The sequence below is a fragment of the Drosophila montana genome, unplaced genomic scaffold (genome assembly GCF_035044405.1).
Source record: "Drosophila montana isolate Dmon_TW-CO22-7 unplaced genomic scaffold, ASM3504440v1 contig_189_1, whole genome shotgun sequence".
Lineage (NCBI taxonomy): Eukaryota > Metazoa > Arthropoda > Insecta > Diptera > Drosophilidae > Drosophila > Drosophila montana.
The window spans coordinates 1-27,871 of record NW_026996818.1 but is presented as its reverse complement, the minus strand read 5'-3'; the positions used below and the strand labels follow the sequence as shown (position 1 = coordinate 27,871).

The 27,871-nt window shown below is 37.0% G+C and overlaps 1 protein-coding gene across 5 annotated transcripts; it reads left to right on the top strand.

Moving 5' to 3' along the window:
• The first annotated feature begins 655 nt into the window (after positions 1-655).
• Positions 656-24,378, top strand: LOC135441243 (proline-, glutamic acid- and leucine-rich protein 1). Of its 5 annotated transcripts, none has more exons than XM_064700783.1 (9): positions 658-829; positions 884-1,088; positions 8,268-8,799; positions 8,858-9,040; positions 11,656-11,763; positions 15,832-15,976; positions 16,036-16,224; positions 23,657-23,823; positions 24,077-24,378. In XM_064700783.1, the coding sequence occupies exons 1-9, from the start codon at positions 740-742 to the stop codon at positions 24,192-24,194; spliced, it is 1,737 nt and encodes a 578-aa protein (XP_064556853.1). In that variant the 5' UTR covers positions 658-739; the 3' UTR covers positions 24,195-24,378. The 5 variants fall into 5 exon arrangements, with proteins under 5 accessions (XP_064556854.1, XP_064556853.1, XP_064556851.1 ...); XM_064700781.1 differs by having other exon boundaries at positions 23,657-24,013; XM_064700780.1 differs by having other exon boundaries at positions 23,657-24,378.
• The last annotated feature ends 3,493 nt before the right edge of the window (positions 24,379-27,871 follow it).

The following is a 27,871-nucleotide window of genomic DNA, read 5'->3' as shown; positions in this document are numbered from 1 at the left end:
CCACAAAGCTATAAATCATGTTAGTAAGCCAATTTGTATTGCCTATCTAATTAACCACAATTTAAATGCAATTCTCATTTTGAGAATACACGAATATTTAATAGTACAATAAGATATACTACTGAAAATTTCATCAAGATCGGTTAAGAAACACGAAAGAAAATGTGTTTTGGCCTGCAAACACGTGCAGCAGCAAGCGCAAATTCCAAGAATTTCTGTATACATGCACACACACACATTCAAGCAGTGGATTTTACGGTCGTTTTGTATGGGACTAGCAATGAGGTTAGTGCACTGTTGTACATAAATCTCAAAAACGATCTGATCGATTAAATTGGTTTTTAAGATTAGTTAGGTAAAACTATAGGCTTTAATCGGATGCATGCGGTTTTTGGGGTCATTATTCCTGTATTAAGTTATTTAAAGAATAGTAGAAACACAATTTCTTAACGTGTTGGTTTTTCCATAAAATATGTTGAAATTCAAAGACAATTGATATGAATAATTTCGTTTTGTATAATTCTACATTGCAATTTTCAACATCTTATTTGGTTGTTTGCTTCACAACAAATAAATGCATTTCAAAGTGATTGATTCCGGTTCCGGAACTAAGTTCCAAAAATCGACACTAGGTCACCGTTGCTAATTTGACACACGTGCAAAAAAGAACAGGAGTCAAGAAACATGTTGAAATCCAACAGTTAAATTTTGGATCAGTAGTCCGCACGTGTTTTATGAAATGTTTCGAGCTGGTGATATGCTTAACACATTTGCTCAAGAGGACCAAAATGTTAACCCAAATGTGCTGGACCAGAATTATAACGGAGCTGTGAGTTTAAAGAACAAAGATGAAAACATTTATGGAAAAACAATTTTATTCTAGAGCGCGGCATCGCAGGCTCAATCAATTACTCTACTGCTGCTCAAAACCAAAACTCGATCGATCGGATTGCGTTTTCTTATAAAATATCTCAACCAATTCCCAAATATTTTTCACGATAAAGCGAATGTATGGTTGACAATTATAATTAGAACCTGTAATTCAAAAGAAATAAGTTTATATGGCCATCTAATATTTGAAGCTTTGGGTACGTTTAAACATTATTTAGTGTATGTATGTACATATCATAGTAACCAACTTCAAAATTATTGATAAATTTGCGGACTTTTTCGAACGATGCGTTCTATAGAGCTATATGATCGTTCCTATTGCAGCTTGTGATATAATAGTTTGATGATGGTAAAATTTTAGTAAGCTGTCCAGTGTATTTATTATTTTGCTCATAAGCAAGAGGAGCACTGTTGGTGCTAATCAAGAATGTATATAGTTTATGGATCGGAGGTGTCCTATTCGTTACCCATTTAATGACAACATTAAAAAACCCTCTACAATGGTATAAAAACAAGGCAATAACAAAGCGCGTTCGAATTGGATAATTTAGCACCCCATCCTTGCATTTTGTCTGCTCCACTTTTTACATGAAAATCACAAAATATAATACGTCAGTACGTAACCACTCTTCAGAAGAACGTATAGCATAATATTGCAATGCAAAAACGTGACCATTGTAAAGAAAAGTTTACACATTTGTACAAGTTAGGCTTGGTCCTTTTAATTGGTATGTACATATTTGTAAAATTTTGCACAGATTTTTGGCGAGGATTTTAAAAATGTTGACAACATTTTAATACCCTCTACAAGCGTGTATCAATTATGTTTGACATGACGAAGACTTAATACTCTAGCAAATATATAGCAGATGTGTTGTATATTTAAATTCTTTACAGTGTTTACATACTGAAACTTTTTTCTTCCGATTTTTTCTTTCGGATTTATTTAATACAATAGTCCGAAGTTGTTAATCGAAGGAGAAAGAAGGGCCATCATCTGCACGTCGAAGTTTCAATACCCTTGCAGACCCAACCTATTAATAATACTCATAATGCTTTGCCCGTATCTTTGAAGCCCCCGGAAAATAGTTAATGCCAAGTATGGTTAAAATATCTGGAAAGAGAATAAGTTTTTCATTCAAGAAACTAATTTTCGACCGATCGTTCCTAAGGCAGTTATATGATATAGTACGCCGATGTAAATAAGATTTTGAATAAAATTAGAGAGCACAGTGGAACTTATAATTGCCGAGTTTGGTCAAGGTTCCTATGGCAGCTATATGACAAAATTATAATACCCTCTGCAATGATATAAAAACTCTTCTTTAGCTCCAACGATATTAAGATATAAAGTTCAATTTTGATAATATTTTGATTTCAAATATTTCATTTGAGACGTGTTTCATATCTTTTTGATAATCCATCCCCCTGGTAGAAAAATAGTGGTCACAGGTTCTAAATGCGAATAAAAACGTATTAACTACGGGATTTAGTAATTTTGGAATTTTTTTAACTTTTACCTTACCATCTGACCGGCTTCAAACTAATTTTTTAAATATCATTGATTACTTAAGGCAAATTCCGTCTTTTTTAAATGAAAAAAACCAGTCAAAGGTTGCATGAACAAAAGTAAATTTTTCGGAAATTCTATCAACAGCATTGCAATTGCGATTGTATTGTTTTCTGTGCTGCTATTTTAATTCATTTTTTTCTCATCAAAAGTCAATTATTGGCTTGGCTGTTGAGTAGAGGCGGTGGTAACTAGTGCGGTGAGTTGCGAGTTCGAACCCTATCGAAAAGACAAATTTTTTTTTTTTGGCTGGTGTGGCTGTTGAGCAGAGGCAGCAGCAAGTAATGCGGTCAGTTGCGAGTTCGAACCCTGCCAAGGAAACTTTTTTTTTAATTTATCTTTATTACTACAAGTGCAAACGAGCGCGTAGCGCGAGCTGCATTTGGGGTTGGAATAAGAGGGTTCAGGGTATCCCCTAGTCGGGAACTCCCGACTTGAACCTTTTACTTGTTTATTTTTATGCTTGTAATTTTGGCGCGTAGCTGCGTCCGTCCGTATGTATGAACGCAAGGATATCAGAACCTATAAGAGCTAGAGGCTTGAAATTTTAGCTGTGGATGCTCCTAGTCCATGCGCGGATCGAGTTTGTTTGAGATAATCGATAGCTTGCCCAATTTCCAAGTAATCGATAAAAATCGATATCGGAATCCTGTTTGAGCAATTTTGGTAAATAATATGAACTAGTCACCAAACTTGACATTTAGCTTCTAGAATAGTATAAATATATCAAGTATCTTTCATTTTATAGCTATCGCCACCTCCCCGCTACCACCACAATGCTATAAATCATGTTAGTAAACCAACTTGTATTGCCTATCTAATTAAGCCAAAATTTAAATGCAATTGTCATTTTGAGAACACACGAATATTTAATAGTACAATAACATATACTACTGAAAATTTCATCAAGATCGGTTAAGAAACACGAAAGAAAATGTGTTTTGGCCTGCAAACACGTGCAGCAGCAAGCGCAAATTCCAAGAATTTCTGTATACATGTACGCACACACATTCATACGCCTCTGCTTTAAATTCTATCAACAGCATTGCAATTGCGATTGTATTGTATTGTTCTGTGCTGCTATTTTAATATGTTTATTTCTCAAAAACACTTAATTGTTGGTGTGGCTATTGAGTAGAGGCGGCGAAAAGTAGCGCGGTCAGTTACGAGCTCGAACCCTGCCGAGGAAACTATTTTTTTTTTCGGCTGGTGTGGATATTTTGTAGATGCTGCAGCAAGTAATGCGGTCAGTTGCAAGTTCAACCCTGCCAAGGAACTTTTTTTTTTTATTTTATTACTGCTCTTTATTACTGCTAAAGCAAACGATCGCGTAGCGCGAGCTGCATTTGGTGTATACAAGAAGAAGAGGGTTCAGGGTATTCCCTAGTCGGAAGCTCCCGACTAGAACCTCTTACTTGTTTTTTAAATGAATTGTTGGTATGGCTGTCGAGTAGAAGCGGTGGGAGGTGTTGCGGTCGATATGGTTTTAAATGTCAATGACTGTGTTATTTTTGTAGCACCCGTGTCGATAAATAATTAAATTGTTTTACCTGACTCCGACAACGTAATGTTATGATATTCTTGTATGTCGTGGAGAGATAGACTTCTTCATGTGAAAAGTGATTGACCCTTTGATGTGTTGGTCCTGTATACCCAGCAGTGCGACTGTTTTCCATTTTTGAAGCCTGATTTGGAAATAATACGTACACGGGACATTTTGATTTGTTTGTGGAGTACTTTTTCTGAACCGCGATGAACTGTCAATTTTGTGATTCTGAGGGTTTTATTTTTAATATGGCATTTTACGCTATTGTGGGCTGTTATTGAAGTTGTTCGGCATCGTTAAATATTTGTATCTCGTGTACGGTCACTGATGTGTTCGAAAATTTATTTTCTAGTTTCGTTCTCTATTTTTTGCGGATTATTCAGACCGTCATAATCAATCTAATAATAAATTATATATTATTAAATGTTTCCACATACGCGTTTCGGCGTCCAGTCGCTCCTTTATCAGGGAGTTAAAATTTTTTTTTTTTTTGGTTGAGGTTGCCATACGTATCAAGCGTGGGATTATTTGACCTAACCGCGGAAATTGCCAATTCTTGGTATGCAGTGTTATTTTCTTTTTGGAAAAAATTATATAAGTCATTCTTCGATAATAGGGAGATCTGGTATATATCGAGATCTACATTGTTTATAAAGTTTATAAAGTCATTTAGCTCCAAAATAAAGTTCCTAAGTGTTGCATTTTCCTGATTGCTGTTGCTCGTGTCCGTTAGATGTGCTGAAAGTTTTGCACTGTGGGCATGGGCATTGACCTTTTTTGTGCACGCGATCGCAATCGGGGGAGACCGGCGTTTGAAGTAGTGGACTAGCGAACGAAGTAGTGGATAGTTGGTCCAGAACTGACTCAGCGCTACTGCAACAGCTCGGAGTTCGACCCCTTCCTTGCGTACGGTTTGAAGGAAAGGTGGTCCCTATTGAGTGGGTTTGGCGCTTGTTTGGCAAATAGATGGGGATACCTGTGCCTGCCTTCAGATCTAGAGAGGATTTCAATGGCCATGCATTTGTAAATGGCAAACTCTTTTATGCGGGCGTTGCATAACTGATAGGTGGCCACGTGATCTTCCTTGCAATTGACTCAGGCGGTGTTTGTGCACAGGATGTTAATTCGGTGTGCCACTCCGCATTTGTAGCACGTAGAGCTCCCCTTGCATCCCCCAGATGTGAGTGGGATGTTGAAGATAATTCCTGCCTTGAACAGGAGCTGCCTGAAAATTTTCGTATTCATAACTATATATGAATGCATGTTGTGCACCTGCATTTTTAAGTCGATTCAAATAAAATAAAAATACAGGTTTTTTACCGAGCCAACCTCAGTGCACAACATGCATTCATATGTGAATACAAATTTGAGATAAATCATTGTCAGCGCTAAAAAACTAACAAAATTTATTTCTTTGCCAACAAAAACCAGAGCATTTCCAAAGTAACACATGTATACATATTGTGATGTAGTTATGCATGCATAATGCACACATCAAACATAGATGCGGGCACGCTTTTGGCTGAGACAAGAACTTCTCTCGAGCACACACTGTCCAAAAACAAAAGTAAAATCAAACTATGTGTACTGTTTTCTTTACATAGTTATTGCACAAGATGCACTTTGTGAAAAAATTTTCCTGTAAACTTTGTCGTTAGTATCTAGTATAAATAATACATTAGTATTATTTAAATAAAGCATGAATTTCATGGATAAAGCAAAAGTACTTTGCGTCGATCGTAAGCTCAAAACTTTTTCGCTCAATGTACTTCGAAAACGAAGCGACGCAAAGCACCATCTACAAGCTTTGCTGAAGGCAGGCTGGCGACTAACTTCGTTGCTCGTGTCAGCATCAGCAAGTCGCAACTTCGGCCTTCGTTCGTCTGAACGAACAGCAGTCGGCTGGCAAGTCGTGTGAAGTCGTAAAAGCCAGATAGGAAGCCAGGCTAGAAATTTTGCGGCGCATGCAAATGTATGCCGTTACTCATCTTAGTGTTCATATTGTCTTTGGCATTACTGTATGTGCCTGGTGCGCTTCCATCATTGGCTGGCTTTCGCATATTTCATCCAATTTGAAAACTTTTGTTTGAAGCCGCACAGCTGAGATTCTAGACATGATCCAGAGAAACTCATGGCGTCATATTATTTCCAATGACAATCCAGTCGATTGCTCATTTTGATGCATGTTGGTGCCCGATTTACTTAATTTTGCGCTTTGATGGAACGGCTTATCGATACTTCATAGTAAATGTGTGTACAAGACGCCTGTAATCTCTGAGACCGGCTCATCACTAGCACTTGAAGGTACTAATAAAACACGCTCATTATGCCTGCGACACGGCAATCGTTGAACAGGATCGCTAAATCCGAATTTGAAATGTCCAATGGCAATTAGCTCTAAGCTGAGTATGTGGTGGAGTTATAAACAAATCGGAATTACCCTTCTGTGACATAGGTAAATGATACAGAAAAAATGATTGGTCCGTATAAACATTATTCGTTAACCTGATTGGATTTTCGGTACACGAAGTTTTGTTAAAAAGTCGACTTTTATGTACTTGTCTAACGTAATTAACGGCAGCAGCATACTAATCCACTTGTGATGCTATTACATTTAAAGTCGACCACATAAAGTATGTATTCTTGATCAGCATCAATAGCCGAGTCAATTTAGAAATGTCCGTCCGTATATATAAACGAGTCGATCTCAGAACCTTTAAGAGCTGAAGACTATAAATTTAAACTTCAAACTTATTTTCAAAGCTCTACATAATAGCCTAATGAATACTGGTTTCTGCGATTATGGACGTTCTACCCACAACAGTAATTAATTAGCGAAAAACTGTTGCATGAAAGTTTTTTGCCTTCCATCCGATCGGCTTCGAAAACATTTTCAATGCTCTTGGTCAAAATTCATCTGATGTTTCGCAGTTTTCGAAAAATGAATACCTCCTTGGTGGAAATCGGGGTCAAAGATTTGGTGAGTGACGTTTCGCGCTCAAATTTATTTCCAAGGATTTCAGAATCCAAGTTTATAGTTTATATATATATTAGATAGGTAGATTTCAATTTTCCACGGGTGGTACTTAGTGGATAGGTAATATATAATATGTAAAAATATATTGAAATTGAAGTTTTTCATAAGAGAAAGATCACACCTTGGCGTCTTTGTTGGCGTCAAACAAATGAGAAGTAGATTGCTACAAACAGTCGACCAATACCCAAACTCTCGAATACTGCTTTGCTCGACGTGGAGTTGCGTATTAACCAAATTTTGTACAATTGAGGTTTAGATCGGCCTCAACCCCTACCAATGGAGAAATGTATTGTTTTGCCCAACATGTATTCAATTGAAACCGAAGGGACACTGCGCATGCAGGCGAAGAAGGGCCCACCAAGCCTAAATCGGTAGTGGTGTGGCCTTGTGCTGTATATTTGGTACCGCGGGATTAGATAGTACCCGAGTCTAGCCAAATTGAGGCTGGCACCCTACTTGGGAGTATTGTGGTGGCTGTGGTTTAAGATCCAAATGTGGGAAGAGTATTGACTCGGCGTGAAGTTACGTGCCAACCGTAACTCTGTACGCAGAGACCAGCAACGGTTTAAGATTTGCCCCTCACCAAGGTGGAATGTCATGCTCGACTAAGATGCAGTCAATTGCAGTCGCCAGGCGACGCTTTGTTTCGGTCCGCATTATGGCACATATGTGGATAGTAAGCCTCCGCGGGGTACACGCCACGTTGAACATATAGATTTTCTGTACCGTCCGACTTGACCAGAGCCACAGCAGAGACTCATCATTAATTTTACAGGATGGCCTGGCGAGATTGCCGTCTTAAAGTACCTTGAACACTCGCTAGTCATCCATCTTAAAGTGTTTTTGAAAGAGTTTAAGAATCCTTGGGCGTGGCTAATTTTTTAAACGCATTGGCTGAACGATCGGTATCGCAGGCTGAAGCCAGCGAGCATACGAGCACAAAGGTAGTGGCCCGCTACTCTTGTCCATAGCTACGGAAAAGCTATCCTGCAGCTAGTTTTATATTAACATCCATTAGCCTTGGAGAAATAAATTTTTATAGGAATAACAAGTGTATACAAAAGTTATTATAATATAAAAAGTAATTTTTTATAAAGCAAACTAACTGGTTGAAAGTACTTTATACGATTTAAAATATTCATTTTCATTCAATTTTCAATACCAGCTAGCTATAAATAATGTTGGTACTAGCAAACTAAGTAATTACTTATGACTTTTTACAGCATTGCTTGTTATTCAAATTCAAGTATCACCTGAAATTGTAAAATGGTTTGGATCAACCTGCATAGGAAAGATTTATGAAAGTTTATGGCTTTTGGAAAAAAATACAACTACATGCTGTAAGATTTCAGCACTAAAAGCCTTAAAACAATGTTTAAAATATTACCCTGGACCTAGTAAGTCGGGAAAGCTTCTAGTTTTGCGATATCTTCTAACATTAGTTGATTGCTGTAACCCCGAAGTGGTTTATGAAAGTGGTAATTGCTGGTTGCTTTTACAACAAGTACGCGGTAATTTTAACAACGTTGGATGTAACACCGATAAGTCTCAATGGGAAGATTTACAAATAGGTTTATTGGGCAGTATTAATGACCTATTAAACGAAGTATTTCCCAATTATAAAGATGAAAACATCGCTATAAAATACAGACTGGAATGTTTTACTTTGGTATTAGAAGGAGATCCAATTAAAAAAGCAGCTCAAGTATGCAGGCGATTCTGCAATCTCATTGATTTCCTTAAGATTGCGCTAAGGTCAGTGAAATCATATACACTTCATTTTCTGTTATTATAGCTAAAATATTTTTAACAGCGAACCATATTCTTCAACAAAATTAATATATCCAAGAAAAATCCTAAATCTTGTTCAACATGGACTAGGATCGAGTTATGCAAATTGTGTAAACTATGAAAATATGGATGGTATGTGTTTTGGAAATCTTGTACCTCAAATGCATACTAAATTATTCGAACTACTGGAAGTCTTGATAAACATGTAAGTAAAGGAATATTTAAAAAAAAAAATTAAGAAAAGTCTCCGAAATGGAATTTCTTAGTTTAAAGTGCTGTTATTTGAAAGAAATATATAAAATATATATAATAAAATATAATAGTTATTTATATTTAATAAACTTTTAATACCCGTTTTGAAGATTTTTAATTTTACAGTGTTTGTAGACATGTCCGCCTGCCTGATTACAGTTATTGTATTAATGAACACGTCTTTCTCGAAAACCTTATAAGCTAGAGACTTGAAATTTTTGATGTTGGCTGTTAAAAACTTCTGAGAAGCCAGTTTTGCAAAATAATATGTAAAATGAATTTTGATTTCATATTTTTTAACGTTGCTTGCAGGGTAGAATTTTGTAATAAACAGATGCGACTATCAAACTTCATGATCAAAATTAACTAAAAATTTGGTTCTCTGTAAAATGGGGGTTCTTGTGTTGCAAGATATACGCAAGTATATAGCTTAAAACTTTTTTTAATCAATTTTCAAAGACAGGCCGTTTTTTTTTTTTGGATTATTATTTCAAGTGAGCTATAGCACACTAAAAAAATATTTTAGTTGTGGCTTTCTTAAATTTCAGTTCTCAGTGTTTAGCCGACTGGAATTTAAATAGCCTAGTTGTTCTATTAGCCAATTTATTTCCACTGCTATCCGGCATTCTTTTTTTAGGGATCACTACAAATGTCACAATTATATAATATGATATATTGATATAATAATAATAATAATAGTAATTATAATAATAATAATAATAATAATAATAATAATAATAATAATAATAATATGATATTATATATAATATGAGCAATGCAATTTTTTTATTACACGTCTGCGTTGTCGACGTGAAGTTGAAAATTAGTTGTTTGTTTGTCAATAGAATTCTCTATATGTGTGAACAACTTTTCGAGTCGGTTGATTTAGGTATATTTCAAGAGTGTGGCGTTTAAGGTAATGTTCTAGTTGTCATGTTGTTGTGCGTTACTAGATCTGGTTTGTTGAAATTGTTATTAGATGTCTGAGTTTGCTATCTAATTAGGGTTACGATCTTCGTGCCTTTTCGATTTTGTTGATCATACTTATTTTCTTACTACATCTTCTGGTCAGTCATAGGGGTTCATATATCGGCGATCTGCACGTTTAGGATTCTTGTAGTTTCTCTTTATTAGCTCTGGAAAGTCAGTGCTTATTACTATGTCCTCTATTTCGTCTGTAATTTGAATAAAATGAATAAAATGCATTAAAATGAATAAATAATAATTAAAAAGATATGATAGCTATTTATACCCTGAACCCATTAAAATGGGTTAAATGTATTTGTGCAAATGTATGTAATAGGCAAAAGGAAGCACCTCCGACCCCAAAATGTGTGTATATTCTTGATCAGCATCAATAGCTGAGTTGATCTAGCTATGTCCGTTTGTCTGTCCGTCCGTATGTATGAATGGCAAGGCTTTTAGAACCTATAAGAGATAGAGACTTGAAATTTTGAACGTAGGTCCTCCTAGTACGCGCAGAACGAGTTTGTTTCCGATAATCGATAACTCGTCCCGTTTCCAAGTAATAATCTGTCAAAATCGATATCGTGTTTTTTGTTGCAAATCTCTTAAGTTTTTAGAGCTAGAGACACCAAACTTGACATGTAGTTCCTAAAATAGTATATATATATCAAGTATCTTTCATTTTATAGGTATGAATTTCACTAATTTAATGCAATTGTCATTTTTAATATACGAATATTCTATAGCATAGTAAAATCGACTGTTGAAAATTTTATCAAAATCGGTTAAGAACACAAAAGTTATTAAAAAAAAACCTGTTTTGGCTGGCCCTGTGTTTTGGGGCAACTAGCGCAAATTGCAATAATTATTGTATATATTTACACACATTCACGCGCGTCATTATTGAATTCATTGCATTGCAATTGCGATTGAAGTGTTTTCTGTACTGGGTGTATGTGCTGCTAATTTAATTCAGTTTTTTTCGTTTGAATAATGTTTTTGGTATGGTTGTGGAGTATAAGGCGGTGTAAGAATTTCGATCGTTTGAATTTAGTTATACGAGTTCGACAGCCGCACATGAAAAACAAAACTTTTATTGAGAACAGACAGATCTGCGAAGAAAAATGCAAGTAAAGGATTAACGGGTTTTAGCACAAAGGGATATAATATTATATATGCATATATTCTCGACAAGATGCGAAAATTCCAACAGTTTCTGTATACATGTACACACACACATTCATGCGCGTCTGCTTTGAATTCTATTAACCGCACTGCAATTGCGATTGTATTGTTTTCTGTGCTGCTATTCTTATTCTTTTTTTTTCTCATTAAGACTGAATTCTTCGTGTGGCTGTTGAGTAGAGGCGGCGGCAAGTCGGTCTGTCACGAGTTCGAGACCAATCGGAGAAACTTTTTTTTTTAAATGTATTTTTTTGCAGCTGACTTAAACGAGCGCGAAGCGCGAGCTGGATTTGGTGTTGGTAGAAGAGGGTTCAGGGTATTCCCTAGTCGGGAGCTCCCGACTAGAGCCTTTTAATTGTTACTTTTCTGTCATATATAAAACTTCATAAAACTTAACATTTTTCTCTCTACATTTAGCTGCCACACTCATCTTAGAATGCATTTTCGATTAATATCAAGTATTCTATTGGAATCGTTGAGGAAAACGAAATGGTCAACGCCAGAAGGATTTCCAATCCAGTTAATGTAAGTAGTATTTACTTTCGCTTTATAAGGAATGTGATTCAGAAGGCAAAGTCCGATCGATTTCAAACCTGTTTTCAAAGCCGTAAATAAGAACCTGTTCCAGCGATTTTGGTTTCCCCCCACAAATTTACGTGTTTCACACATTCTTGGAATAAAAATGGTTCAGATTGTTCAGTTTTTGAGATCGACGCTTTCAAGTGAACGGACACAATTGGATCGCTGATTATTAAGATGTTTTCTTCTGCATGTTATATACATTTTCGCAAACCCACAGCTTATTACTAGTTAATTTACTACCCTGCTGATTATTTTGAGATAGGGCATTTTTGTCCAAATACGAAGTCTATTTTCTTCCTCCACGTCTATATTTTATACCCTTACAGGGGGTATTATAATTTTGCCGTGAAATGTGTAACGCATAGAAGGAGACATTTCCGACCCCATAAAGTATATATATTCTTGATCAGTATCACCAGCATAGTCGATATAGCCATGTCCGTCTGTCTGCTTCTATGCGGACTAGTCTCTCAGTTTGAAAGCTTTCCAGAAATCCCTCTTTCTGTTGCAGTACATATGCCGGACCCATCGATCGAAAAGTAGGTTCTCTATACAAAAATTATTTGTTTATCAAGATATCTTGACTACACTCGGCATTTATTAGTTTTACTATTCTCCCCATATATATGCAAAATCCTACTAAGATCAGACCACTATATCATGTAGCGGCCATAGGGACGATCGGTCTTGAGCAATCTCGGCATTTATTAGTTTTACTATGCTCCTCATATAAATGCAAAATCCTATCAAAATCGGACCACTGCCGTGGGAACGATCGATCGAAAATTAAGATGTATGGAAAAATTGTTTGTTTTTCGAGATATTTTAACCATACTCGTCATTAACTATTTTCCCTGGTCTTCTTAGATTCGGGCTAAGCCCTATGAGCATTATGAAAAGGTTGGGTCTGCAAGGGTAATTAATCTTCGGCGTGCCGAAGATAGCCCTACTATCTCGTTATAAAATATCCATACAATATATATATTCTTGATCAATATCAACAGCAGAGTTGATAAGGCCATGTCCGTATGTCTGTTTTTATGCAAATTCGGTTTATTTGTTAGTTTTAGTCATCGGAACACCATATCATTTATCTGCCATAGGAGCGATCGGTCCAAAAGTAGGTTCTTGTATTGAGAAATCAAAATCAATATTTACGAGCATCACATTTCTCACAGTTCTGCAAAACCATAAAAGAAAAGTACATGGGTTTTCAATTTTCGGTGCACTGATGAATTGTAAGACCGGGGATCGGGCCTTAGTGCTCCCAACACTAAATTGAGGCATTTCATGTTGGGGCCCTGCGTTTGATGCCGCGCTTTGCCGAGGCCCGGATGGTTCCCCTATGTCAGGCATGATTCATTATTCGCTGACCCGAATATCCCAAGGGTTTACGAACCCATTTTTAACACTTGTGACCGGTAGTTGCACATTCTACCGCCAGTCTAGGCTACTTGTCTGACCACTACATTTGGGGTGGACCTGGTCCCTGTTCTGACGAACTGGTCCACTCTGCTTGGCTTTGTGCTTGCTGAGCCTCTTTTCGATATTGAAGGCGATTTTCTATTAGTTTTCGCACAATTTTCGTTGGTACAACCCTTATAAGGGGACTCTAGGGAACGCATAGCATCTCCACGTGTCCTTAGAAGCACTCTGTCCCCCTGAGATTGATTGCTTGAAGTGGTGTGTTCGGCTCGATGACGCAATAAGATTTGGACACTGAACGAACTTACACTGCCTTCTTTCTGTTAATGTCCGAGCATCTGCAAAACTATCCCATAACACTCCAGGATCAGATCCGTACGCTCTTCACAAGATGAAGGTCATGACGAAAACCTCGGTTGATCAAACCACCCGACGCCATCGAAATGAGCCAGAATCGGGAAATCATAGGCAGACATACCCTTTTCTACTAATTGCGTGAAATCTTACTTTGCCGCTCCTTTTCTGGCTTGAGCTAAGGCTATGCAGAAATGTATCTGGTAGTAGGTGTTTGTTCTCCGAATACTAAGAGGAGCCTCTTGCGCCTTCTAATCTCACCATTTTAGCGACATTTGGTGGACTTCGATGTGGGAGGAATGTTGCGTTTAAGGGTGCGTTTGCACCTGATTAAGCCGTCTATCTTATATAAATACTCCTACTCCGTACGGGCCCAACGGTATCAGTCTTGCTCAGTAAGTGCCTCACGTTGTCATATTGTTATATTTTTAGCCTGCTACCGCCATAACGTGTTTGCATATAGAGCACATTGCTTTTGCATGGCTCTCTATGACCACTTCACCCTTCCTGCAGCATCGGCCGACATTTTTCCCACCAACGTTGAGTTGAGTTTTGTGGCATAAGGCTTAGGTAACATCGAAAGTGACACGCTACCCAGAAAGTGCGCCGATGTCAAAGCATCGAGATCGCGGATTATTGATCGTCCCAATATGGCATATAAAAGTGCTCCGCAATCGATAGCGATCGCGGCAGTGCCTTAAAGTAACACATATCTAGAGTTGCGAGCACAAATTCAGTTGTTTTCAAAGAACAACCGACAAATAAGCAAATCTATCAGTTTCATAATTTTGAATCCTTTTTTCTTTCATTTTATTTTCTAATTTTTTTTTAATGTTTTGTTCTTATCACGTCGGGTTCACTAAAATGTAGAGTTAATGAGCTCTTTCTTCATTTACTTAAAAACATTCATGTTGCATATTGTAAATGAATAGAAATGTATTGTTTTATTGAAATATTTATTATTTATATTTTTTTCCACGAAGGTTTGATAGAGCTACTTTTCTTATTTCTTTGAAAACACGCAGACTAGTAAGCGATTACAAACGATTACATTGGTAGGCAGATCAAATACGATAGTCTGGTTTCGACGTGACGCTAGATGATTTCGACCAGGGAGACAAGATTCTCTCGTGTGATGAAGGAAACACTAATCAAATATGTACAAACTAAAATAAGAAAAAGATAGAGTGTGTACAGCTATCGTTAGAATAGTGTTCAGGATCTTCATTACTCAATAGCTTGTATTATATGTTTTCAATTGTTTTTTTTTTACACAAACTCATTATGAGTGTTTTCAATCTCAATATTTGGTACTGTAAACAACTACAGGCATTAGATTCGATCACTAATCTCACAGTGATTTTGCAATCAGGTTACGTTAGATTACCTTGTTTATTGGAGAACCGGCTAGTATAACTGAAAATAGTGCTTCTTATTACTTGGGTTGGCAATGGAACAGTGCCTTTGGGATGGATGTGTGATGAGAATGTTGATCAAAATGCCAGATCCTCCGTTAAGAAAATGGGAAAAATACCTTGTTTCTTACCCAATGAAAATTATGTATAATGGTTTTGAGCAAATATATATGGCAGGCAGTAAATATATAAAACAAAACAAAACAGTAACAATCTCCACGTCAAAAAGCGCAGACGTGTAAAATAATTGCCCTGAAGACGGTTTGCCGATGTGCAACCGAAATATATCGGAAGCAAATTAAATAAAATTGTTTTCATTGTTGGATTCAATTGGATTCAAACCCGTATCTTTTTATTCTATATATAGAACTACAATTTTGATTGTGTTGTATGCTTTGCCTGTGTTGTGTGTATGTGTTGCTATTTTAGTTTAGTTTTTTTTTTTGATGCAGATGTTTTTACTATGGCTGTAATGTATGAGGCAATTACAAATAATCCTCTCGGTTGATGGCAGTTCGAGTACGACACTAGTATTGAAAACAAAATTTTCATTTTTTTTACAAAATATAGCCATAGGAACGGTCGAAAATTAATTTCTCTTGTGAACTATTTTTTTGTATAGTAAGATATTCTGACCAAACCTGGCACTTACATATTTATGAGCCTGAGCTCATCAAAATCTTACTACTATATTAAATAGCAGTATAGGAAGAAGAGGTTGTAAAGCAATTGTATAAAGGTATTCAATCTTTGATGTTCTGATGATATTTATACTTTCTTCTTTTTATTTGATGTTATCTGCTTATATTTCTTCTAGTAACTTACGCATTCAGGTATACAAAGTTACAAGTTCTTGGCTTTCTACTTTCGCTGAAGGAAGCGGATGCGATTTAATAGCAGAATATTTTGTTAAAGATCTATTGGAAGATGTAATAATACGTCGAACAGATATATATGTGCTGGTAACTAATAGCATTTTTCATATTTTTTTTTTGTAATTTATAAGCTTTTTACATTGTAGTCCATAGCTCAACAAAAAAATATATCCAAACGAAAATGTAAGAAGAACAATCACACAATATTAGAGCCATATTTTCAAAGCGGATCTATTACCAATAAAAACAAAGGTGCTCTTTGTAAACAAGCCTTACAATGCATTCAAAAAGTTCTGGAGGCAGTTGGTTTTCTATTAAAGCCGCAACTTTTAAAGGTAAGTAATGTATAGTTACAAAAATATAATGTAATTTTCGAAAACATAAACATAAAAATTGAATTATACATCCGAGTTATGTTTTTGTCTTTGTTTGCAGTTAATAAACGTAAGATAAAGTTATTAAGGAAATATACTTAACTAGCGTTTATTATTCGACCTTGTATTGCCGTAATTATAAAAAAAAACCATTCACCCGCCTTTATCAACCAAGAAGGACTATTTTTTTGCAAAAAGTGTTAGACACGTCTAAAATTATTGTTCACAAAGATCCTTGAAAATGATTTTGAAGTTGAACGGATAGTAAACAAGAAACTGCCATACAACCGTTTTCTGCCAATTTACCACAGCTGCGGATGGAATTTGCAGAATTGTCGAAACGCGTATTCATTAACTTCTTAAGTAGGGTTTTGAAAGTAAATTAAAGACCGATCGGAAGAATCTTTTAAATCGTTGACCCGTATTTTCCTTTGAGGAGGCCTGCATTTTCGAAAAGTGTGAAACATTCCTCCAACCAATTTTCATATGGATCTTTACGAATCAGCTTACATCCGAAACATTCCCCATTCAACTTCTGACCCGTATTTATCATCTAAGAAGAGTAAATTTTGAAAAAAGTGCAAAACACGTCACAAATAAATGTTCACAAAAATCTCTGATAATTATTTTGAAACCGATTGGATGGGATATTTGGATATTTTAATTCAGAACTTTTCGCTATTATTCCATTTCATTTCATTCCAAAATTTAGCTGCGTTAATCACTAATCAGTCAGTCAGTCTGACAAACAGTTTTATATATAAAGATATGGGATAAAGATATAGTCCAAAATTCTCAGGTTTATAAGCTCTAATTTATAAAAGTATGTTATGGTCCTATCCAAACGTATGTAACAGGCAAATTAATAGACTAATTGCACAATCAAAATTTCTTACATTTGTTGCGAATGTTAAACAATTATAATATGTGAGATATGTTGCCTGTACGTTTGCCCATGAGAAACAGCATATTTCACATTCGCAGAAAAAGTAATATTTTGCAAAAAATGTTGCTAATCGACTCGAGTTAATCGTATTTTTTGTGATTATTATGGGATTATGGGTGTCATAAAAAATTTAAAACTAATATTACCACAGACCGCTGATATAGCAACGAAGGTAAGCGGAAACTTCCAATTATACCAATCCTACAGTACTTAATATTTAAAGATGATCAAATCTCGCAAAGAATCCATTAAATGGACCACCTACTACGAGGCCGTATTATATGACTTTTGGGAGCAAAACTGCGGCGCTCAGGTCTGCAAAAAAGAACATGCACATATACTAAAGAATGGGCGCCAAAAGTTCATGTTACCGGGAAGTGACCTCTGGTGGTTGCTTTTCATACAGTGGATCATTAGTACTGTTTTTGTATAATATTTTGATGTCTTAATTTGAAATCCGATTTGTGTTGGGTTATCATTTTTTTTAGGTAGACATCGAGCCAGCTAAATAAAGTTTTAATATATTTTAATATTTATTTTATTTTATATACTTCATGTTATTTATCAGGGGCGAATTGAAAGCTGTTAGTGCATCTAGACGGGGCCATCATGATAGACTCGTTTTTAGCTACATAGTACATGTAAAGCATTTTTTAATCCAAATCTTAAATCAAAATGGAAAACGTTGTTTAAAAACCTTATTAAATTACAGGTGAGCCAATTGTTTTGAAAAGAAGATGGCTTTCAAAATCATACTGCGAGTGCGCCATTGGAGATCAGGTATAGCACTCATCGCGCTTCCATCCCGCGTTTCAAGGGCTCAATATGAGGTATTTTCTCCGTCCACCACAACGCATTTTGCAAGAGAAACAATTTTCAAAAATAAAATGAAATTAGTAATTTTTTTTTAGTGGCTGCATCAAGTCGTCTATATTCTGCATAAAATCGTCATACTCTTCCCACTCTAGTATTTTGCGCTCTAAGTTTTTTTTTGGGTCAGTGGAGGCATGTAATACAACAGAATGCATTGTTTCCGTGTTTTCGACAATTGCTAATGGAATCGTAGAATGTAGAGTATGTAAATGTCAGAATGTTGAGCATAGTGGAATCAGGCAAGGCATAACTCAGATGAGGGCTTAAACTATTGTAATTATAAGTTCCATTATAGACTCTTTTATTCATTGGAGCTTCTGCTCCAATGCAAACTTTATTGTTTAGCTCTTTGTTTCTGAATGAATCTTACAATCTTTACTTAGGTACTACTTAGCTAAGACCGCGCGAACTACGCTGCCAGCGACGCCGGCAGCGGAGCGGTTATATTATATACTTATATATGTGTGCAGCATTGAGAGCCGCGCTGAGAGAGAGTATGTTATGTGCACTTATGTATTGTAGTGCGCTGCCGGCTTGCTTGGGAAACGCCGACGCTGTTGCCTACACACATATATGTGTGGTCATATTACATATGTATGCACTTGAAATGTGCATATGTAAACACTGCAACAATGTGTTACAGTGTGACAGTTTGATATATTTTGAGTACAGTGTCTACTCTATATGTGCGCATATCACACTATATCTCAGATATACCAAATATTCAAATTAAATAAAAAACATTTTGTAAATAAGAAATTTTTACAAAATGTAGACCTTGTATATCTTAATATAAACCGTTAAGAATCTTTTTCGATCGTTTTAAAGATATTTAATAGTCAATAAATCACAATATTTGGATAGCTAATTCTTGGAGGCATACAAAATTGATCACATAAATAAAAAGTCAGCAATTTTTGCTTTCATAGATTCGGTCAGATTTTAGTTGCATTTGTCAGAACTTTATATTTTCACTATTACTCCGCTTTGCTTCAGTAGCTCGAAAACTGTGCTTGCATAGGAGTGAAAACATTATTAAACATTTAATATGTGTTGAAATAATAAATCTGAAATCTGCTGTGATTTGTAGAATTTAAGAATTCTTAAAACGTGAATAGTATAAATCATGCTTTTATAAGTACATCTAAAAATATAACATAAATTTTGGCAGAAATATACCTTTAGGCCGATAATAAAGTGCGCCTATAGACAACGCACGTAAACTATTGAGTGAATTTAATTTAAAAAAAAATAATCATTAAATTTAATATCGTAAGGCCAAGATATAACTAAATAAATTAGAGTAAGTAAGTCTACAAAACAAAACAAGCAAGAGGTTCTAGTCGGGAGCTCCCGACTAGGGGATACCCTGAAGAGAAGAGGGCTTCTTCCAACACCAAATGCAGCTCGCGCTACGCGCTCGTTTGATTTAGTAGTAATAAAGAAAAATGAAACTCGCAACTAACCGCACCACTTACCGCTGCCTCTACTCAAGGGCCACACCAATAATTGAGCTTTAATGAGAAAAAAACCAATTAAAATAGCAGCACAGAAAACGAAACAATCGCAATTGCAATGCTGTTGATAGAATTCAAAGCAAACACGCATGAATGTGTGTGTGTACATGTATACCGAAATTCTTGGAATTTGCAAAGCAGCTATGCTGCTAACACGTGCGCACATAATTTTTGTGTTCCTTAACCGATCTTAATGAGATTTTCGACAGTACATCTTATTGTAGAATAGAATAAAGAAGATTTGTGTATTCTCAAAAAATCATTTGCATATGAATTGTGGCTTAAATTCATGGGCAATACAAGTTGGATAATTAACTTGATTATTAGCTTTAAGGTGGTAGCGGGGAGGTGGCGATAGTTATAAAATGAAAGATACTTGATAGATATATATACTATTCCAGAAGCTACATGTCAAGTTCGGTGACCCTAGCTCATATTATTTGCCGAAATTGCTAAAAAAAAACAGGATTTCAATATCGATTTTTATCGATTACTTGGAAACGGGGCAAGTTATCGAATATCGGAAACAAACTCGATCTGCGCGGGCATTAGGAGGACCTACAGCTAAAATTGCAGTCTCTAGCTCTTATAGGTTCTGATATCCTTGCCTGTTTAACCATTTTTAATGGGTTCAGGGTATAAAAATCGGTATCGGTGTTTAATACGTACGGAAAATCAGGCGCTCGGACAAACGGACACAACAAACTAGATCGACTCGTCTGTCGATGACGGGGAAGAATATATGCATATATTTAATGGCAGTGTTTGAAGAGAAATTGAGTAAGCGTGGGTATAAGAGTTTTACAGAAGGCGGAGAAGCACAGAAAAACAAGACAAGAGTCATATATCATTCTATAATTTAACCAAAGATTATGAAATACTATAATTGGAACATCTGGGCAGTCTTTCTCAAAGTGGGTGATACATCGTTCTTATGGGCGCTAGAGTTCTATAGGGGCCGGCAAAGGGTCCGAGAATATATAAGAACGTAATCTTATATCTACTTCTTAATTTTTATTTATGTTTACATTCATTTTAATTTTCCCTTGTTTTCGTCACATTTTGAACTCATCATTGTTTACATATTTATCATTAACTGTATTATTTTACGAATTTTTAGTATTTTACTGACTTTTGAGACTTATATAATATTCTATATTTTTTCACTCCCTGACCGCACTACTTAAGATTCGTTCTGTGTTGGGTGGTCACTTGTATTAAAGAATCTCGTAATATTTTTCATTGCTTCAGCTCTGTCCGTTCGTTGCTCCGCTTCGCTCACGAGATCGTCTGTCAAACGCTCCGACACCCCCTTCCCACTTTTCCGGCGTAAAGAACCTGTGGCCTTTTGCTAAGCAGACTGTGTACCCCTGGGCACAATTCACCAGGTAGACGAGCGGCTTATATCTAGTGTGTGAAAGCGTACTTGGCGTTTTTAGTTCATTGTCATTGTCATTGTTTTTGAATCGTTATTGAGCTTCGCTTCTCTTGCACGATGCACGTCTGAAACCAGCCCTCAGTCCAACCAAAAAGTCCGAGTATTGCAGGCGATAACTGGTCGATACTACGACAGCGCTACTGAGGCCAGCGGTACTGGCCTGCCCGGTGTCTACACAGTCGGTGGGCTCTGTCGGGTCCTTGTCGTTGTCCTGCGGCATCCTTGCTGTTGAATTTTGACTAGTGTGCCAGGTTTCTACGGGGTCGGCGGGCCTGTTCGAGTTCTTGTCGTTTGTCTTGTTGTTGAATTGTAATTGGTTCAGTTCGGCTCCTATTTCCGTGTCACGCTACTTTGGTTATGACAACGTGCAAAATCAAACGGCAAGTTAGCTGCAGATACGCTAGATCACATTGAATCCTTGCTTGGATCCCGCAAAGGTAGTCAGCCGCACCTAGGCCATTACCACCTAACTTTTTTCGGGATCCATCCGCTAAAGTAATCCGCTTCCGGACGTTGCGACTATTTCCTTCCATCTCCAGCACGCCTACCCCTCACCCGCTAATGAAGGATCGCGTGTCGCCCGTGTCTAGGGTGGTCACCAGTGGATAGCCTTCTAAAATCATGAGTTCCGCGATCCGTACACCTTCCAAAGATGGTAGATGTCATCACGCCTGCATGTTATATTCTCTCGCGGTCTATTAGCTGATAATTAACTGGGTCAGTGTGGTCAGCGTGACAAACTTGTGCCGTCTTGTGAATGACTTGTATTCCGGCAATACTATCTCAAAGATGCGATCAGCCCCCTTTCTTCATCATCAGACGGACGTAGACTTAGTAGTCCCGGATAACTTTTCCGGTGCGGAAGTATCAGAGGAATTCCTTGAATCCTTCCCAGGACTAGTTGAGCATATGAAAAGTCGTCTCTGGTTTATGACTATCGGCTCCGGCAGCGATAAATTCAACTGATATCCTTCCTTTTCTGGCTTTCAGGCTCCGAGGATTCAAATATTAGTTTTATCCGTTGTCCCTACTCTCTCGTTAGACCCGGTTTATATTGACTGCAACGTTCTGGCAGCGCGGTTCGGCTCTCTTCTGCGGCTGCCGACTAGCCACGCGGTCTATGACGCTCTCTTCCTCGCGGACCTGTTTGTTTGGAGGAAACACCAAAAATCCGCCAATCTCTAAATCCCTTATCTTGCGCAAACTATAAGGAAGTTTTCTTGGGCAGGTGTGAACGTCAGCGTGCAAAAACGAAACCTGCCGGTCTCTGAGAGCAAAGGAAGCCCGTGGCCACGTAATGCACCGGGGCTGTTGTCGGGATTCGGCAGCGGAAAGTATGCACCATAACCGCGGTACACGCTTTGGGGCTCTTGCCGGCCACTGATTATGAGGGAGGAGGTTGTTAATGGACCATTCTGGGATTTATTCTCCAGATAAATTTTACCCGTTGATTAAATTTTTTATTTCATTATTAATTTTCTGGTCTTTATTTACATTCTATTTTACTCCCAAACCGCACCGCTTAAGATATGAAGCCTCGCTTTATTGAGCTCTAATGGCTAGCCTCTATCAAATACTTCCGCGATTTTTTCCTTTAGTTCTAAGCCCTTCTGTCCATGGGGTTGTCCGTTTTGTGTTCCCAAACTATGTCATTCTTTACATTTGTGCAGACCCGGCAAGATCGGCACGCGCTGAGCATATGTCTGCATGTGGCAGTGCGCGTGGTAGGTCGCGGGGTATTTGTCTATATGTGACCGTGTGCTGCGTAACATGTAGTTTATCTGAGCGTTGGTCCAAGAATACTCTCTATTTCTATTTTTTTAAATTTAAGCCATATTTCTTATCTTTAGAATTAGAGTTTCCCCTCATAATCCTCCTGTTCGTTTCTGATATAAAATCTCTTCCGACACAAATATCCCATAGATTCATTCTTCACCACCTCAATTTTAACAACATTTTTATTATTTCTTTTAATTTGAACTTCTGATCCATTTGTTCCGTAATACTTTATTTTATTTAAATTTGTGTATTTTGTAATGAGTCCTATGGAATTTCTTGTATTTCAAAAACACTTAATGTTAACGGCAAAATACAATTTTGCTGTGATAAATATGAAGATTTCTACCCCATTCCTTGTTAAATCTTGTTTGTCGAAAAGTAAATGTGACAATGACGCAGTGGTTGGCTAAAATCAGGTTTGTAATCAACGGCGTGGAAACATGAAAAATTTTTCGCTGATTTTATACTACCACGTTATATAAAGTTTCCACCGATTATTTTCGAACTAAACACACAAAATATTTTCTCTAGCAATAGTCGCAGGGCTTTATAGTTTAGGGCACTAGCTACAATTATGAAGGACCTTTTACACAGTTTATGTTGCTATTACACTGTGAAAAATGAAGAAAGATTATTGGGAAACAAAATATTAAATAAGTGCTCTTGCTATCACTTCGTTACGCGTAGAAATATATTTCGCGACAGTCACGCTATCCATGCACAACCTTAACAGTAAGAGTTCAGATCGATGTTATCATGCAAAAGATATCAACCAAAACTAAAATGTATATTTTAAATAAACATATATTTATAATTATTAATTTTATTTTTTATTTACAGGTTATGTTAACCAATTTATTGGAAACTAGTGTTCAAATATTTCAGAATAGTATGAGAATACAAAATCCTTACAACGAGTGGGACTGCCGCCTTGAGCTATATAAGACATTATTACACTTTTTTAAATTGAGGAATATTCCCTGCTATCTTCCGACGGACATAATTTTGTACGTACTTCAAGAATCTTTAAAAAAGGATCCAAGCTCTGATTTACGCCTTAGCTATAAATCTTTGATTGCTTCAGTTGAAATAACAGTACACCCTCAGAGAGAAAACATAAATTTGAAGGTGGATACACAAAACAGTAGACAACAAAATTCAAAATATATTTATGAAAATCCAAAAAACACTCAAAAAGTTAATAACAATTATACAAATATCCAAATAAATAAATCAGAAAATAATCTTACGTCCCTTCAGATTCAACAAAAGAAAGAAGAAACTACTGACAATATGCGTGGTGAAAATGAAAACACTACGAATAATGCAGCAATCAATGACATTCTACCAACTACGCATGAAGACGGTAAAAAATTAGAAGTGTGTTCAATAATATTTGCAGACCATTCTGATCAGTACAGTAAAGCGGACTGGATCGCGAATGATGTGAAGATCAATAAATGCCATGATGATGATGATTTTATTGCTGAGTTAAAGAAAGCTTTTGTTGATGAATTTAAATAAAAAGAAACACATTTTAATTTAAGTATATATGCATGAAATTACACTGGGTTTTCCTGGCGAAAGGGGGGTGTACATTAATAATTTACTGAGCGTTAGCGGTAGTATTATTGCCTGTTGATTGATAGCGGACAATAAGATATTGAACTGGTTAGGTATTTATTGCACCACAAATACGTGCACTAGTGGATGTAAAAATTGAATTAAATTTTCTATAGTATTGTCTATACAATAGATTTTAACAGCTAGAGTCGGCGGAGCCGACTTCGTGCCCGAGATAACGCTGAGCTTGCGCCTTGTGTGGGCTATAATATTACAGACAGCTCCAACAAAGCTGTCTACGCAGTTGCACTGCGGAGATTTACTTGTTAACTAGTCCTCTTATATGTGCATCCTCGTCCGAGACAAATGTTGCCATCACCTCCTGTAGCTCTTGGACTTCCCGCCTATTCCATATGCGGAATAAATTGGATTGGGATTAAGATTGGGCTGCTGACGTACACAAATATTATTAATGCCACCGTTGCTGGGCTGCTACAACAAAAAGCATAGTCGTTTTTGGTCTGCTGGATGACATGCATATTCTGCTCGTTTAGCCAGTGTAGAAGAGGGAGACTCAAGACAAGAAAAGTGTCCGTAACAGTTACCTCTGGGCCATTGTCGACGTTTATCTTAGCCGGGTGGTTGTTAATGATGATTACCACGTCTAGGGCAATCCTAAAGGGTTACAGGTGGCTGGGTGGAGATTGGCAGTAGGCGACGTTTCCTATATGTAAACAACGAGCTTATGTGTCGCGTGCCGTTGTTTCGGAGAAAGTCGAATAGGACGTTGAGACGCAATTTGTAACTGCTAGGGCATTACTTCCATCACATTCCGCTAAGATCCTGTCTGCGATTAGCAAGACTGTATGATTATGAATATTTGGATTTGTTTGTGACGTGATCTAAGATGGTTGGATTTATTATCTTTGCCTTTGATATTGTAAGCATGAGCTTGTAAACTCCGGTAATTAGAATTGTTCCCAGCCAAAAATGTTTGGTAAAGATGACTGGTGTCAATCTGATCCTTCTTTATTGCTTTAAGGGCTTCGCTTATGGTGTTATTAATATGGTTTATTTGATGTTGTTTGATTCTATGAGTTTTGAATCATAGACTTAAGCAATGTAGAAGGGGGATTAGTTCTCATATGACGCGCACCTGTTTAAGTGAAGTAGTGCCCGCGTCGTATAATGTCTTGAAGATTCTGTTAAAGTCCCTAACGTGACCATCTTTATTTACTGAGAGTATTATTACGTCATCCCGCAGGACATCATCAATTGCCCCTTGGAATATATATATATATATATATATATATATATATATATATATTCCAAGGGGCAATTGATGATGTCCTGCGGTATATATATTAAGCCATTTTCCATGAAAATGAAACAATTTGTACACAAGAAAAGGGTACGCGAACAATAGAGCTCTTTAAGGTAAAGCTGTAAAAGTCTATAATTCATAAAATTTCTCCAAATTTTTTTTTTAATAAAAGTTATTGCGATAGTCCGATTGAAAAAGGCCAGGTCAAGGTATAAAAATGGGTGGAAAACAATCCAAGGCAGATGATAACACTGCCATTAGTGAATATTCTTCTGAAGATATATCTTCTACACAAAAAATCAATGAGGAAGCGTTACATGAGTAGGGCTAACGACCTAGACAAGGTCTAAGTTTCTGCTTAAATAAAAATATTTAAGTAGGTGAAGTTCCACATGGAATCGTCCCAAATAGTTGAGAAAATAAAGCTGCATAGGTCAAACTTTGATAAATCGTATAAGTGCCTAAATAAAAGCGCAGTTTTGCGACCAATCATAATCAAACACACTGAGATCCTTGTATATGAATACAATGAAATCAGGAATTTAGTTAATGAATGTCAACATAAGTTCTCAGTTGAGAGTGATTGACGTGTTTTACTTGGGCTCCAAGATTTTTATATATTTGAGCGGTTTAATCCTGCTTTTTATTTCTAAATTTTGCATTTTTTGTGCTTTATTTAAAAAGCATTTATAATTTGTGCAAAGTGCTATCTGTGGTGCAGCGTAAGTCTGTTAATCATTGCATTTATTGAACGCGGTGCTACCCTGTGCATACACTGATTTGTGCGTTTGTTCGCTGGTGCATATTTCTATTGTGCATCGCACTCTCGCAAACTTTTGCTGTTGCCTTTCGCTCCAAACAATTTTTTTGTGTACTAATAGTTATTTTCAGCGTTTACTTGCCCTAATTTTGTGCACCTTGTTTCGTTTCGCTCAGCGGTCTCACAACTTCTGCTTATCTTTTAACGCTGATAGAAATTATGTCGTGCTGTAAGAAACCTTGCACATTCAAGCAGGCTGATGATTCTGCACAGCCGCAATTTGTTAATTGCTGGTTATGTGAGAGTAAGATGCATGCTAAATGTGGAGGTCTCACTGGACGTGATTGCGACAAAATCGCTGCCATTGCCAAGAAGGGCTGCGACGGCTTGCGTTGGTCGTGCCCGAATTGCATCGACAAACAAATTGATTTCTCCAGAATGTATAATTCTGTGAGAATCGAATTCTTAAAACTTAATAATGTGGCCAAGCAGCTCTCGAGTGACTTATACTCAAGCTTTGAGTTGCTTAGCAATTACCAATTCGAATCTCCACCCAATCGCCGGTTAGAGCCTCAATTTTTGCAGTTGCCCTCTCCGTCTGTCCATACACCTACGCCTCTTTTGTCCCTGCCTAGCAACTTGGATCAATATCTAATGTTGTCATTATCGCCTTCTCCGATCGATTGCCTTATTATTACCCCGGTTGTATCCCCAGTAGTAGTTGAACCAGCCCCAATCAGCGAAACTGCTTCAGCCCAGTCAACTTCTGGCCGCAAAGGTAGACCTGCGCGAAATCTAGCCCAGATTGCCTTTGGCCCCACCAACTAGTGAATTACCTTCAGCCCCATCAGCTCCTATGCTGACGGTTGTTGCCCCTCGTAGGCAAGTTTTTGTGTCTCGACTTTCGTCTGACACCACTTGTAAGTCATTGGCAGCCTATATTGCTAGCGAATCTTCTCAATAACTAAATTTAATTTCTCCACCCCTCGTGATATAGCATCATTCAAAATTAATGTTTCACATGATATGTTCCCAATCATTTGTGATCCTAAATTTTGGACTCCTCACATGATTGTTCACGAGTTTAAGCAAAAATCGAAACCCTGTCACCCTTCCGGTCCCCTTGATACAATGTACCGTTTCTGCCCCAAAAAACTAAATTCGTCTTCTGACCTAGTTTCCATTCATTATCAGAATGTCAGAGGTCTCATTTCAAAACTTAAAAATAAGATCTACTGATGAAAATTACATCGAAATCGGCTAAGAAACACAAAAGAAAATGTGTTTCGGCTGCCCACGTGTTTGTGTATACATGTACACATACACATTCATGCGCGTCTTCTTTGAATTGTATCAACAGCATTTTAATTGCGATTGTATTGTTTTTTGTGCTGCTATTTTAATTTGT

Coding starts and splice junctions, on each gene's coding strand:
- LOC135441243 (XM_064700780.1), top strand. CDS start 740: ATGTTTCGAGCTGGTGATATGCTTAACACATTTGCTCAAGAGGACCAA. Junction 830..883: donor ACCAGAATTATAACGGAGCT/GTGAGTTTAAAG, acceptor ATTTTATTCTAG/AGCGCGGCATCGCAGGCTCA. Junction 15,977..16,035: donor GAACAGATATATATGTGCTG/GTAACTAATAGC, acceptor TTTACATTGTAG/TCCATAGCTCAACAAAAAAA.